Source organism: Hylaeus volcanicus, chromosome 1 (genome assembly GCF_026283585.1).
Source record: "Hylaeus volcanicus isolate JK05 chromosome 1, UHH_iyHylVolc1.0_haploid, whole genome shotgun sequence".
In the NCBI taxonomy this organism is placed as follows: Eukaryota; Metazoa; Arthropoda; class Insecta; order Hymenoptera; family Colletidae; genus Hylaeus; species Hylaeus volcanicus.
In genome coordinates, this window is record NC_071976.1 from 36,180,795 (window position 1) to 36,194,873 (window position 14,079).

General features: G+C 38.4%; 4 protein-coding genes and 1 pseudogene across 11 annotated transcripts in view; 3 read left to right on the forward strand and 2 right to left on the reverse strand.

Moving 5' to 3' along the window:
* Positions 1-30: 30 nt before the first annotated feature.
* Positions 31-5,824, forward strand: LOC128882761 (patched domain-containing protein 3-like; annotated as a pseudogene).
* LOC128882967 (uncharacterized) lies at positions 5,577-6,667 on the reverse strand. Its single transcript, XM_054134863.1, has 3 exons — positions 6,408-6,667; positions 6,235-6,316; positions 5,577-6,167 (listed from the first exon to the last, which is right to left on the reverse strand). Exons 1-3 carry the CDS (start codon positions 6,474-6,476, stop codon positions 5,836-5,838), a joined length of 483 nt encoding a protein of 160 aa, XP_053990838.1. The 5' UTR covers positions 6,477-6,667; the 3' UTR covers positions 5,577-5,835.
* Positions 6,668-6,891: 224 nt separating this feature from the next.
* LOC128882786 (N6-adenosine-methyltransferase catalytic subunit) lies at positions 6,892-9,517 on the forward strand. Of its 2 annotated transcripts, none has more exons than XM_054134530.1 (5): positions 6,892-7,034; positions 7,201-7,492; positions 7,634-7,795; positions 7,871-8,069; positions 8,139-9,517. In XM_054134530.1, the coding sequence occupies exons 3-5, from the start codon at positions 7,636-7,638 to the stop codon at positions 9,448-9,450; spliced, it is 1,671 nt and encodes a 556-aa protein (XP_053990505.1). In that variant the 5' UTR covers positions 6,892-7,034; positions 7,201-7,492; positions 7,634-7,635; the 3' UTR covers positions 9,451-9,517. The 2 variants fall into 2 exon arrangements, with proteins under 2 accessions (XP_053990505.1, XP_053990511.1); XM_054134536.1 differs by having other exon boundaries at positions 7,201-7,381.
* Positions 9,518-9,639: 122 nt separating this feature from the next.
* LOC128882805 (rho guanine nucleotide exchange factor 3-like) overlaps positions 9,640-14,079 on the reverse strand; it is an 8,717-nt gene continuing 4,277 nt past the window's right edge. The window contains exons 1-6 of one of the 4 annotated variants that reach the window (XM_054134575.1): positions 11,972-12,112; positions 11,787-11,866; positions 11,364-11,605; positions 10,928-11,291; positions 10,419-10,847; positions 9,640-10,349 (exon numbers count right to left, since the gene is read on the reverse strand). In XM_054134575.1, the coding sequence (XP_053990550.1) occupies positions 9,933-10,349; positions 10,419-10,847; positions 10,928-11,291; positions 11,364-11,605; positions 11,787-11,852 (1,518 nt within the window). In that variant the 5' untranslated portion in view covers positions 11,853-11,866; positions 11,972-12,112 and the 3' untranslated portion in view covers positions 9,640-9,932. Of the gene's footprint in view, positions 10,350-10,418; positions 10,848-10,927; positions 11,292-11,363; positions 11,606-11,786; positions 12,113-12,210; positions 12,351-14,079 lie in introns of those variants that run through there. The other 3 variants (XM_054134584.1, XM_054134578.1, XM_054134592.1) reach the window with 3 other exon arrangements.
* LOC128882922 (RNA exonuclease 4) lies at positions 11,873-13,720 on the forward strand. 4 transcript variants are annotated; one of them, XM_054134772.1, is made up of 2 exons: positions 11,873-12,076; positions 12,638-13,720. In XM_054134772.1, the coding sequence occupies exons 1-2, from the start codon at positions 12,015-12,017 to the stop codon at positions 13,476-13,478; spliced, it is 903 nt and encodes a 300-aa protein (XP_053990747.1). In that variant the 5' UTR covers positions 11,873-12,014; the 3' UTR covers positions 13,479-13,720. The 4 variants fall into 4 exon arrangements, with proteins under 4 accessions (XP_053990747.1, XP_053990771.1, XP_053990765.1 ...); XM_054134796.1 differs by lacking the exon at positions 11,873-12,076 and adding an exon at positions 12,347-12,457; XM_054134790.1 differs by lacking the exon at positions 11,873-12,076 and adding an exon at positions 12,383-12,571.

Sequence of the window (14,079 nt, forward strand, 5' to 3'; positions counted from 1 at the left end):
GCGTTATATAATTGTGGCAGATTACTTCCACCGTTGGTCACATGCACGCCGGCTTGCTCGTGTGCTCACAAACGCTCTCGGTGGACATTCGGCGACGGAACGACCTGAGCGTCGCACGGCGAGGATGGAGACGCAACGAGAAAACGCGACCGCCACCGTGACCACGTGGAAACGGCTCAAGGATATACTGCTCGACCTGCACCTCAACTCGGATCGAGTGTTCTATTGGTGAGTGGACCACCAGGATCTCCAATCCTCCGAAGATTCTGGATCAAAAACTCGACTAAACTTCTTTCTTTCATGGAACCGTTCTCTATCCTCCGATGCCTGTCTTCTATGGGACTCTGTGGATCGTTTAAGATTATTAGAAAGTAGTTTGCTCGCTCCTGGGAAGACTTTTCATTGAACAATCGACGTTACGAGATACTCCTTTCTATTTCCTGCGAGCGGGTCTATAATCTGTACGATTCGTCTTTGTTTTAGCGAGAATTGTCTTTGGTGTACGTAGAGAGGAGAACAAAAAATGGATCGGACGTGAACAAATTAAGCATAATATCACGATTCTGTCGGTGATCAGCTCGGTTTTTGCTGCGTTCAGCATTGTCGCCGGAACACGCCGCTGTCTGGGTTAAATAATAGGTTCCGTCGTATGAATTGACATTGAAATATACGCCCATTGATGGTAATCTCATACGGAGACGTTAATTGTCCAGGGTACAAACTATGACGAGGCCTTGCATTTACAGCGAGCGCATACGCTGCAAGGTTTCGATCTTAAAAACAGCGATTAAGGTTGGAAATCGTTAAACAAATTGTACGTTTCGCGTATATAACTTCCTTGGAAATCACGAGCAATAATTACTTTACCAAAGATCAATCGAAATAACTATTTTAGACCTCGGCGATGTTTTATTAGGTTGTCCAAAAAGTTGCTTTCGCTTTATTAATAAGTAATACATGCACAATATTTGATGTTTTATGTCACATTACCGAATCGTGCACGATTCATTTTGCTCCATTACTGTTACAACATGAATATCTATGAAATTAGATTGTCTATTTATATAAACACGACCACATCAAATAATCGAGTGCAACTCGCGAAAGAAACTTTCGGGACAACCTAATACAAAGCGAAATGCTCGATCGAACTGTGTTTTAATTCGCGTTTTTATCGGCACCTTCGTGTAATTTCAAGTTGAATTTTTTCGTAGACTAGTCGTTGTGCATTTCGATAAAGAACACGCGACGATTGTTCCAACGCGAGGAGTTAACAGCGACGACGACCGATAGCTCGAATTACAACTTGCATCGATTGATTTTCACGTGGCTCGATCTTCAACAGCGTAGAAACGCGATAAATCCCGCGGTGGTTGATAACATTACCGTCGGTCAGTTTCAAAGCGTGAACCTTGTCTCGGTTAATCCACTTAAGGTGGGATCATCGGAGCCCTCTGAATTAACCGAATCAAGAATACTTCTTTCGTTCCACGAATTATAATTGACCGTCGGTTCAGGCGCCACGCGTTTTCTCATTATCCCATTCAGAGCTCACTGCCCTACGTATTACCCAATTAAATCGACAGAATTCCTTCTTCTTTCATTCGTTTCTTTTAAGGTTGTAGGTCACAGTACGCGTATAGGCACGTCTCGTTCGACGCTAAAGCAGACTTGTTGCCACGGGTTGAGACCTTTTCATGCTTACCGTAGCGTTACTACAGGAAACGGCGATTAATTTCGTCTCGGGTGACAGCTTTTGTTTGTTCAGCTTTGAAAAATTTCGTCTCGCGCATCGAAGAATATAGAAACTTTAATGCGCGAGAATAAAGAACACTGTACTTGTTTTTAAACTATATTTATCGTGCGTTAAAAATACAAATAATGGTACATATACAGGGTGGTTCGCTTCGCCCGCGTTAAATATTAGGTCGTCCTAAAAGTTCGTGCCACTTATACTTCTATTTCTCAAATTAATATGTGAAACATACTCTCGAGTCTCGCAAGAAAAGATAATCTGTCTCATTTCACAAGTATTAATAAAAGTAATTGAGGGGTAGCACTGAACCCACCGTAAGCCAACTTTACTATAACGTTTACTATAACGTTGTACGATTCTTCCTGTGACCAACTGCATACAAACGCTTCTTCTTTTCTTGTTTCAGTATCGGGCTCAGTATAGGAAAAAGACCCTGGCTGTGGCTGCTGGTGTCTTTCTGCTTGAACTGCGTCTGCGCCCCCGGCATGCTTCTGTGGAAAGAAGAAGTCGACGACATCGAGAGCTTCGTGCCCGACAACTCCGTGATTCGCGCGGACGCTGCCTGGGTGACGACGCACTTCCGCGACGATTTCCGATACGAAAGTATCATAGTGACCGCCCCCAACGTTCTGGAGCCCGAAGTGCTGCGTTCGGTACATAGGCGATCATGAATTATACGAGTATCTACGAAGGTTCTTTTCCACTTTAACGCACGATCCTTAGCTGATATCCATTAAAGATTCACGAGATTTGGGTTGCGCTGGAATCTGTGAACTGAATGACGCGTCACGTAACAGATACCAAAAACTGTGTCTTCGTTGTCGCAGATCTACCAGCTCGAGCATAGGGTGAAGAACGTGGTGGTGAACAACAATACTTGGGAGGACGTGTGCGCCGGGTAAAACGATCCCATAATATTTTAGAATCACGATTCGATCGGTTCGGCTACAGGTAACGGCTGTGCGCGTTACAGATATCTGACGTGGTTCAACCAGGAGGACACGTCGGGGATCTTCAAGGACCTCGAAGTCCCCGAAGAAATATTGACGCAGCTGAACGACACGCTGATGCGAAACGGTTGCATATACCAGTCGATAATACAACTCTGGGAGACCAGCTTGTCGAAGGACGTTCGTAATTTGACGAAGAAAGAGGCGCTCGCTGATGTGAACAGAGCTCTCAAACACAAGTATTTAACGATACGTATGATATCTTTCGTAACGAGCATATCGTTTCATCCTCCATTTATTTTAGAATCAACGACAACGTACTGCTGGACATAGGTCCCCTGCTCTCAGGCCTCACGTACGACAAGCAGGGTCGCGTGAAAGGCGCGAAAGCGACGATCTTGCTGTGGATGCTGAAGAAATCGAACCCCAACTCGCCTGAATGGGAGTTGGAGTTCGTGAATCGTGTTCTCCGTCCAAACGTCACGTTACCGCCTGGAATGGAAATCTACGCGATCGCCTCCCGAAGTTACATAGACACTCTACAGCAGATACTCAACAGCAACTTGACGGTACTGTGCTGCGGAATATCGCTGATCGCTGTTTACGTGATGGCGATGATCGGAAAATGCAACGCGCTGGAGCAACGAATCTATCTGTCGATTTTGGGAGTGTCCGTGGTTGGCCAGGCGATCGTGTCGTCTTTCGGGTTATGCTACTACTTGGGATACACTTACGGACCGATACATTCCATTCTCCCGTTTCTTTTGCTCGGCATAGGCGTGGATAATATGTTCGTGATCATGCAGAGCATCGAGAACTTGTCGGAAAGCGATCAGGCTCTGGAGCTTCCCGTTCGCATCGCCAAAGCGATTCAACAAGCGGGTACGAATGCTCTTTCTAAGCAGACCCGTTGCTTAAACCAGGCCACTCCAACTCAGGGCCTCGTAATTCGTTCGCTTACAACGATCAATTTGCGACTGTACCTCTGTTTCAGGCATGTCCGTTACGGTAACTTCTTTCACGAACGTGATCGCGTTTGCCTTCGGTATTACAACGGTGATGCCCTGTCTTAGATCCTTCTACGCGTTCGCTACGTTAGGTATTCTCTTCCTCTACATATACGAGATCACGTTCTTCATGAGCTGTCTTGTATACGACGAGATGAGACTCGAGGCCAGAAAAGATGGCTGCTGCTGCCGCCCTAAACTGAACTGGAAGCCAAACGAATGCAGTCAAAGGAACACTCAGCGGATCATCTTCGAAAATTACATTGGTCCGTGGGTCGTGAAAACCTCCGTGAGAACGGTTATACTATTGATCACAGGTGGGCTACTCTGCGTCAACATCTGGGCAATTTTCCAGCTGGAGCAAAATTTCGATCCTCTTCGTTACTTGAATCACGACTCCTATCCGATCCAGTACAACAATAAATTGAAGGAGTACTTCCCAAAGTACGGAAAACGCGCAGCGATTTACATGACCGGCGTAGACTATTACGAGGATCGCGACTCCCTTTTCAGATTAGTGGAAGCTCTTAAAAGCAATCAGTTCGTTAATAACGGCACCCTCGAACCGTGGTTCATCGCCTACGAGAAATGGCTGAACGCTACTGGCAAACGTAAGCATAAATTTATAATCGGTAGCTCTCTAGAAACGAATTGGTAACAACCCTTTCATCTTAGACGACATCGAAAGCAGCGAAGAATACTATAACATCCTTACGGAGTATTTACTGTTAACGAAAGAAGGCCAGGCGTACATCAAGGACATTAATTTCAACAAGCTACCGGCTGGAGAATACAACATAACGGTACTTACGGACGTCTATCGCTAATACTTTATTTTTCCATCTTCGATGTAAGCTTCCTAAAACATACTTCTTTGTTTATTGTTCCCTTAGACATCTCAGATTCCAATACAGCACGTTCTTATCAACACGGTGTCGGAACAAGTACAAGCTATGGAGTCCGTTAGAGAGATTGTTCGAAGTATGAACTTTACCCAGGGTCACGACTATATCGCCATATTTTCGCCAGACTACGTTTCGTGGACAGCGAACAAGGTACAACAGACTAACGTTATACATTAATACAGTTCCCTTCTGTATCGTTAAATGTAAATTCTTACGCAGGTGATCGGAGAAGAATTGATCAGAAACTTATGCCTAGAAATAGTGACTATCGGAGTAGTAATAATAATATTTCTTAGAAACCTTCGCGCTACATTCTGGGTCCTTTGTTGCGTCTTCTTCACGCTCATTGACTTGTTAGGTACTATGTACTTTCTAAATTTGACCATTGAAATGTCTTCGAGCATTATGATTTTATTGTGCGCGGGGCTAGCGGTCGATTATGCCGCTCACGTCGGGCTAGAATTTACTCGTACAAACGGTAGTAAAAAAGGTAAGATTTCATATCATTTATTAACACTATAAACATGCAAACATAGATTATGACATTCATTAACCGCAAACGATTCTTATAGAACGTGCGATCGCAACACTTTCTATTATCGGTCCAGCTGTGTTTAACGGAGGTTTAAGTACCTTTCTAGCATTTGTTTTGCTAGGGTCCAGCGAAGCTTACATATTTAGTACATTCTTTAAGGTACTCGTAGAAAATTTTATGCGCTATCTATTAATTTTTAAAATGCATACCAATCCTTATTGTTTCAGTTATTCACGTGTGTGGTAATGTTTGGTCTCTTCCATGGATTGTTATTCCTACCCGTAATTTTAAGCATTTTAGGTCCTGAAGAGAGATTAAATAAGACAAAGAAAGAGAATATTGTAAGGGAACAAAATGGATATTGTACTGTTTCCTTATCTCAAAATAAAAAAGGTAATACGGTCAAACAAAAATAGAATAATATCCAAAAAAATGTTTTATTAATACGATTTTACATATTTTAACAATTTCTTTTCTTTCCTTCTTTTAGATACAGAAACTGAAACTGCCAAATAAAATTTGGCTGTATCTAAAAGACTGCTTAGATAAGTATTTTGGTTACAAAGTCCTAGCATATAAACCTCATTCGCAAAAATAATGCACTTGTACTGTAAAACAGTTGTTTATATGTTCATTTATAAAAAAAAAATAAAAGAATGTCATTTCAAATATTTAGTCCTAGTTATCTTTTCCGCCTAGATTTCACTTCTGTCCACTGGCTTACAACCTCGGTATCCTGTGACGTCTCTTCTTCTCCACTGGAAGTATCATTCTCCACGATGGATAAATTTTGGATTCTTCTCTGAGGTTCATTTGCTGTAAGCCACGATTGCAATGGTGGCAACTTCTCAAACTCTGCCGCTGCTATACTCTCGTTATTTTCACAGCAATACCGATAGAATCTCAGCAATTCCTCTGCAACTTGCACGGCACTGTCATCTTCCAGTTCTGTATTAAAATGTTCATCCAAGTAGTCTTCCAGTTCATTAGCAACTTCGTTGCTATTCAGACTCTCTGAAGAATTAGAAATGGTAATTATAAAATAACTGCAATAGAAATTCATCGAAATGAAATAACGAACCATTCATGTACATAACCTCCGTCATATACGGACACAAGTCTACCGCTCTTTCTTTTAATCCCATTCCATGTTCCACTGCCATCTAAAATAAAATTCAATAAAATGTAGGGCACGATATGGAAATTGGGACATATTTTCAAGTAAATTTTTCAAAGGAATAATAGTGTACTTACTTTTAATGCGGTCCAATTACTAAAGATACGTTGAGTAACAGAAAGAAAGAATTCCTTTGTGGTCGACATTTCACTTTTAATTAGGAATCCTTACTGACACTCGCTAACGATAGTAATAAAAATATTTAAACATAATAACCGCATCGCTCTACACCCTTTATACTTCTTTACACAAGTATCCCTCACAATTCCTCGTGGCTGCTCGTGGCGTAATAAATTAACTACGACAGTAAGTGTTAGTAAATGTCACGGACATAGGAATACAGAGACCGGGCATAGCTGAACTCGGAGTGAAGCCTGTCCGCCACATTACGTTGCTATTGCGAATTCATGAGACTGCTAGACATCTGTATAGAGTCTACAGTCTATGGCTAAACGCGCATCTCCCATTCGCCGGTTTCTCATACCTAATATCCAACATAGCGTTGTGCAATGACAACTGAACTGTCAATCATGCTAAGAGGTTGCCGCGTAGTGAGGGCACCCCTGCGCCTACGAGATGGCAACCGAACCGACAAACCGACCAGTATAGGTTGCCGCATACTGGGGGCATCATCCCTACGCCTACGAGATAGCTAACGAACCGACAAACCGGCTAGCATGGTTACCGAATGAAAGAAAATAGGGGTAAGTTAATGGGAAATGTTCCAAGTGATGAAGAGAAATTATAGGGAAATGTGCCAGGAAATGAAGAGAAATTAATGGGGAATGTGTCCCATGAAGTCCTATTCACATTTCCCGCTGTAAATCTATCCTACAGAAACAATAAGAACTATTTTCACTATGAATTTAGGCATCCTACCAACTATGGCGCCACTGATAATAGACCACGCACCATCTAGCAGAAATAGTGGCAACTATTTTCACTACAAACTTGGGCGTTTTATCACCGATAACTCTTGTGTCCGCTGAATCGCTGAATGCACGCCATGTGTTTGTACCTCTTCAGTTAAAGCTAGATGAATTAAGGTTAGGTATGTGTATGTATGTCATTATCGAGTTGTTAATGACTTATGTATGTTACTGTTTTGACGGAAACGTATGTATTTCTAAATAGTTTAAACTACTTCGATCGGTGTGACCAGGTATAAAACATCTTAATTTTTTCGTAATGTCAAGCGTAAATGGAACTTTTTGGTTTACGCTTTTACGAATTTTAAGTATCGAACGCATATAATTTTCATACACTCATTTATATTTGTATTCGCACATTTTTCTTCGATAAGTCATGTCAGACGCTTTCGAGGAAATTCAAGCTATTAAAATAAAGAGAAACAGTCTACGGGAAAAATTACAGAAAAGAAAACGTGAGAGACATGAATTATTTACTCTTACTTCTACAACACCAGTATCATCCACCTTGACGAGCGATTCATCTGTTACTGGCGGTAAGTAAGCTTTTCGGATATTTATCATATTTTAAACTTGTATTTACAAAATAGTGCTAAACTGATTTGATGTAGATGCAACTGGGCATACACACAGATCTGACCACAGCGAATACGAAAGGGACATTCTATGCATTCTTCATGAATCATTACCCAATTTACCTATTACATCTGCAGAATTAATAGATCAACTTCGAAAAAATTTGAATGCAGATGTATCTTCCACTGATATTCATAAAATTTTAGAGAAGTTTGCAGCACAAGATATTGTTAAGTTAGTAAGTCTCCACTTTATTGTATGCTTTTATTCTATATTCAATGAAATGACTAAATACCTTTGCAGAATCAAAGAAGTTACAGAGAATGGTATTTTTGGATATACTGTGTTATCAGTGATAGAATCACAATCCTCGTATCAGTCTCAATCGGATGATACAGAAAATCCAGAAAGTGCAGAAACATCTGCATCCGAACTAAATGATTATGCACCTGCAGAAAAGCAACTCAAATTGGATAAAAAAAACACAGAGGATATAATGTCACTTATTTCAATGCCAACAATTAGGGAAAAAGAAAATAAGAAGGTTGGAGAGCAAATTCTAGACTTGTTGTCTAAACAAACGTCTAAAGAAAAATCATTGGCTGAACGATTTCGGTCTCAAGGAGGAGCTCAGGTCATGGAATTTTGTCCTCATGGTACAAGAGTGGATTGTGTTAAATTAAATGGCGGACCTGGATTTGCAGAGAAATGCAAGAAACTTCATTTCAAAAAGATTATTCAAAGTCACACAGATGAATCTTTAGGCGACTGTAGTTTTCTCAACACTTGCTTTCATATGGATACATGCAAGTATGTTCATTATGAAGTAGATGGACCAACAATTCAACAGAAGGAATCTAATGACTCGGATAACGCGAGTAATGTCACGGTGGCTAAAGCTTTAATATTAGATAGTAAAAATGGTAGCAACGCTACTTGTCCTACCAGCGGTGGATCGTTAGGTAGCGCATTGACTCTTCATCCACCGCAATGGATACAGTGTGACTTACGGTATCTTGATATGACTGTACTGGGTAAATTTGCTGTTATAATGGCAGATCCTCCATGGGACATTCACATGGAATTACCGTATGGTACCATGTCGGACGATGAAATGAGACAATTAGGGATACCGGCTCTTCAAGATGAAGGTCTTTTATTTTTATGGGTAACAGGGAGAGCGATGGAGCTTGGCAGGGAATGCTTACAGTTATGGGGTTACGAGAGAGTAGACGAAATTATATGGGTAAAAACCAATCAGTTACAAAGAATTATAAGAACTGGTCGGACGGGTCATTGGCTGAATCATGGTAAAGAACATTGTCTGGTTGGTATGAAAGGAAATCCAAGAATTAATCGGGGATTGGATAGCGACGTTATTGTAGCCGAAGTTCGCGCCACTAGTCACAAGCCAGACGAAATTTATGGAATTATCGAACGTATGAGCCCGGGGACAAGAAAGATCGAATTATTTGGTCGACCACATAATGTTCAACCTAATTGGATAACATTAGGTAATCAAGTAGATGGTGTTCATTTGATTGATCCTCAACTCATAAAGGCTTTTAAAAAACGTTATCCAGATGGAAATTCGATGAAACCTGCGAAACCATAAGTATTTTAGATTAATGTAAAATAAGTGGACTGTTATTTTATTACAAGAATTATAAGAATAAAACCGTGTTGAATAAAAATTGTCAGTTCTTATTTCTGTGTCATATCTTAAGATATTTTTAAAAAAATAATTTCCTTTCGAAATATAATAATATAAATGTATACATATAAACCGCATTTAAAACAGAAATACAGTCGTATTAGATATAATTGCATATGATAGGATTTTTTTTATCTTACAATTAATATTGAACATATTTGTACATGATACATTCTTTCGAATAGCCACAAGCTTTAACGAGCAAGTGTTCATCTTGGAAACATTTAAATATTACATACATAAGTACATATATTAATGTAAAATTATACTTGTTCGAAATGCTATATATAAATTCACGAATACATTGCAGACATTTTTTAATCGAATATAATACACATACGGGCGTAGAAAATGATTTAAAATGGAACATTAAGTTCCGGATATCAAACGTAATTAATACTGTTACGTTTCTGTCTTAAAAAACTTTTCTTTAATGTCATAGAAAAATTATTTTCGTTCATTTTATTCAAAGATGATCCAGCAGACTGTTTTACTTTTGCTGGTGTCAAAACCTGCTGATTTTCTTTTTCATTATCGCCAATAATATTTTCTAATGAATCAATTTTATTCTGACAAACTTTGTTAAACGAATCGATCCAATGTCTCTTTCCATGCTCATCTTCGGTTATTAAAAAATGATCGCCAATTTTAAACCCACAAGATGTAACAGATTTGTCCTCGGTACTTATAGAAATTTGTTCTTTGCGTATAACGGGAAAACATAGGTTGTACTTTTTACTCATAGATCTAGATCTTCGAGTTATGGCAAAACCAGTGTTGAAAAGAAAGCACTGAAATTTCTAAAATAATGTACAATCATAAATTTAATTAAAAAAAAAAGTGAAAAATTATTTAGGAATTCCTCTTACCACTCCTCGTATATCTTTAAGCTGTCCTTCGGTAATCAATTCTGTTGCATTTTCAATGCACTTGGTAGAATCATAGTCTGATTTTATATTTATTTTTGATTTAGCTAATTGACATTCCGCGGCCCCCATAGTTTTGTCTATATCGTTAAGTAATTTGGACAGCATATCGTACGCTTCTTTTAAAGATGTTTGATCTGTATGCGTGGCTGGAGTATGCCTGAGTATTTCTTTAACTAATAAAGGATATTTAACAATACGTGATCTGGCCACGTCTATGTATGTCCACAAGTCAACAGAATGAGGAGATTCCAAGCGTTTTTTTAAGAAAGATTGAAAACGTTTATTCGTCAATCTTTTTTCATCTAATATACGTTTCGCCCATATTTGCGTTCTACACCTTTCCAAATATGGTTTTGTTAACATTGGAATCTACAAGAATTACGAAAGTAACGTCTGTAAAAGCAATAGATGTATTCAATTTTAATTATTAAAATTTGATAGTAACTAACCCAATTTAGTATTGTAGGACCAACTTTATCTGTAAATCCATATTGATCTCTTAAATCCATCAGTTCATCTCTCAGTTTAGTGTGTATTTCAATAAGATGAGTTATACTACCGAAAACTGTAAGTAACTCATCTGAATTAAAAATACCAGTAGGTATCAATGGTTCGTAATAATAATTTTTGAGTATACACAGATCACTTATGAGTACATTTTCTCCGCAATATAATTCATAAATTGCTTCTTGTCTTTTAACTTCTTTCCGACTTAAAACATTATTCGATCTGTCTTTGGTACCCATTTTTGCTACATCGAGTACCCAACTTTTAAGCACAAAGTTGCTAGTACTTTCATTATTTTCTTGGTGCCTAGGAAAACAAATATTAAGTTCAATGAAAATAAAGGCTCTAAAAGTATACTTTGGAATGTTCTCTTTGTACCTTCTTCTTAATGTTCCTGTATCCAGTTCGTTATCCACAAATGATAAATCTGCACTTGGTTGAATTGTAAAAGACCTATGAAGAGTATTCCCTTGTCTATTGCCTATACCAGAAGAGGAGAAAATACTATTGGCCACTTCTGTGATTCTCCTTCGTTTCTTCTTTTTTCCCAACTCCGATTCAATGGATATATCCATCGAGCTAATACTGATAGCATCGCTTTTCGGACGTTTCCTCGATCGCTAATTAAACATATTACAGAATAATGTAGCTGCTGATATTCTCTATCATTTAAAATAAAGAGTTATCGTAATAAATTCAACGGATAAATTCGAAGAACGCTAAGAAATAATTTCGTTAAAATAACTGTATAAATTTGTAAGTGTCAATTTCAAATATTCTCGACGGTACATAAATACTCACCAACCAGAACTTCTTTCGCGGTTCTGGAAAAGAATCCTTAATCGTGTTATTACTATCATCGTTCATGACTCTTTTAGCTTCTGTAAATTCACACACAAACACGGCAAACACAGTTCATATTCCGTAACAAATAACCGTCAAACTACGCAGTCTTTGAGAAAAACGATTTACCGGTACACACAAACCTGGCAGATGTAAACTCTGGAATAATTTTCCATTTACTCCAGCATGCTGGCATTAGCTACTTTAATTTTCACCGCGTGTTTTGTTGTTATAGGATTATTCATAAGGTGAGAACATTTGCAGCATTGATATTTCGTACGAAAGAGACGCTAGGTTCAACGATTTATCGGTACAGTTTTATTGGAAGGAACATAACCCACACTCGATAAATATAAAAAAAATAATGTCGAACGTTTCATACTTTAATTTCTCTTCGAAGCATTTTTGCCCATTCTCAATGCCTTTGAATATTATTGTAAATGAAAGAAAAGGAGTTTCGATTATAAGTTGCGATTATAGATTCACGTGTACATTCGAGAAAGACAAACAATAGCATCCCGTTTTTGAATCGTACAACCGTCTGTTTTGAATTTGCGCCGCCATGTTGTATCGACACATTATCTAACAAATTACATTAATAATTTCAATTAACCTGGGTGGACTTTTGTGTACGTTCGAAAGTAGATAGTTTATATTTAATAACTATTGGATAAAAATTACACGAATAGTTGAAAGATACGTGTTTGTATACGTACACGTGTTAAATGAAGAGGTTAGGATAGGTAACATCCAAAGTATTTTTCGTATTATTTTTGTAACGAATAATCTTTTTTTGTTGTAACTTTTAGAAAACCTAAGGCGATGGAAAAAGAACGTCGCTCTAAAAAATTTGCTACGAACAGGACCATGGACGAAAAGGATAAAAAGAATTACAATCACGTCGTTCCACACACTGAACGAAATGCCTCAGGTTGTAATTGGGAGATTTTTAAGAATCTAGTTTTTAATTCGCCATCGTTAGAACAGGATATCATTAGTCCAGAAAATATTAAAAGGAAATCAGTTTCACATCAGCAGAAATCCAGAAGAAAACATCATATGCTTACTGCGAACTCTAGTTCCATACCACTGATTGGCGAGGAAGAAATTAACGATGAAAGTAAACAGAAGTTGACGCGACAGGTGGCAATGGACTGTGAAATGGTTGGTATAGGTGACGGTACCGAAAGTATGATAGCTAGAGTGTCTATCGTGAATCGACACGGTTTCTGTGTTTACGACAAGTATGTCAAACCGAGGGAACCAGTACAGGATTATAGAACCGAAGTCAGCGGTATCCGTCCACAAAATCTCCAAACTGGAGAACAATTCGACATAGTTCAGAAAGAAGTAGCAGAGATATTAAGGGGACGTATTTTAGTTGGTCATGCATTGAAGCATGATTTGGATGTATTGTATCTCTCTCATCCGAGGAAACATTTACGAGACACTTCGAGGTTCAAAATTTTTCGACAGTTATCCAAAGGAAATACACCAAGCTTAAAGAAACTTGCACTCGAATTGCTGGGTAGAGAGATACAAATCGGAGAACATAGTTCAGTAGAAGATGCAAGAGCTGCAATGCATTTGTACGTGCTATACAGAAACAAGTGGGAGTCCGATTTCTATTCTAAGCAAAGAATGAAATAAAAATAACACCAAAATATTTTTACTTGGCGTAACATGAAGTTATATTAAGCAATTTGATTTCATTTCTTGCAATCCTCTTTATAGCAAAAACCAATTCTCGCTATCTTCCAGCCTCCAGCGATACTTTCAAATGTATAACGGCAAACTTTAAGGGTGTCAAATGTATTTAAGATTGTAAATAGAATGTTGTCGATGTATAAGAACACGTTGAAAGAGTTTAAATAAATTTCTTTTTATACATATATTATGTGGTTGTTTATTTAAATGGGGAAACTGGATGTATGGATTTATGTGTGTGTACACATATTAACCCTTTACACTTGGCGCCATCTCGTAGCAAAATGCGCAAACAGGTATCGCGTTACATTTATAGAGATATTTCTGTAGGTATATTACACTCTACGTTATAATTGCTTTCCTAATTTGTTAGTTATTTAATTGTTTAGAGCGGATGTTTGACTTTAACACTAAACATTTATACAATACTATGCATTCTGTAATCCAAATAATAAACAAATTATGAAGACGATTATAACGCGGAGGGTAATATACCGACAGAAATATCTTTATAAATATACGCGATACTTGTTTGAACATTTTG

Bases quoted from the DNA above. Each gene is read 5' to 3' on its own strand.
- LOC128882922 (XM_054134772.1), top strand. From the start codon at position 12,015: ATGCTGGCATTAGCTACTTTAATTTTCACCGCGTGTTTTGTTGTTATA. The intron at 12,077-12,637 runs GTGAGAACATTT...TGTAACTTTTAG, and splicing joins GTTATAGGATTATTCATAAG to AAAACCTAAGGCGATGGAAA.
- LOC128882967 (XM_054134863.1), bottom strand. From the start codon at position 6,476: ATGTCGACCACAAAGGAATTCTTTCTTTCTGTTACTCAACGTATCTTT. The intron at 6,317-6,407 runs GTAAGTACACTA...ATTTTATTTTAG, and splicing joins GTAATTGGACCGCATTAAAA to ATGGCAGTGGAACATGGAAT. The intron at 6,168-6,234 runs GTTCGTTATTTC...CTAATTCTTCAG, and splicing joins GGAGGTTATGTACATGAATG to AGAGTCTGAATAGCAACGAA.
- LOC128882786 (XM_054134530.1), top strand. From the start codon at position 7,636: ATGTCAGACGCTTTCGAGGAAATTCAAGCTATTAAAATAAAGAGAAAC. The intron at 7,796-7,870 runs GTAAGTAAGCTT...GATTTGATGTAG, and splicing joins CGATTCATCTGTTACTGGCG to ATGCAACTGGGCATACACAC. The intron at 8,070-8,138 runs GTTAGTAAGTCT...ATACCTTTGCAG, and splicing joins GCAGCACAAGATATTGTTAA to AATCAAAGAAGTTACAGAGA.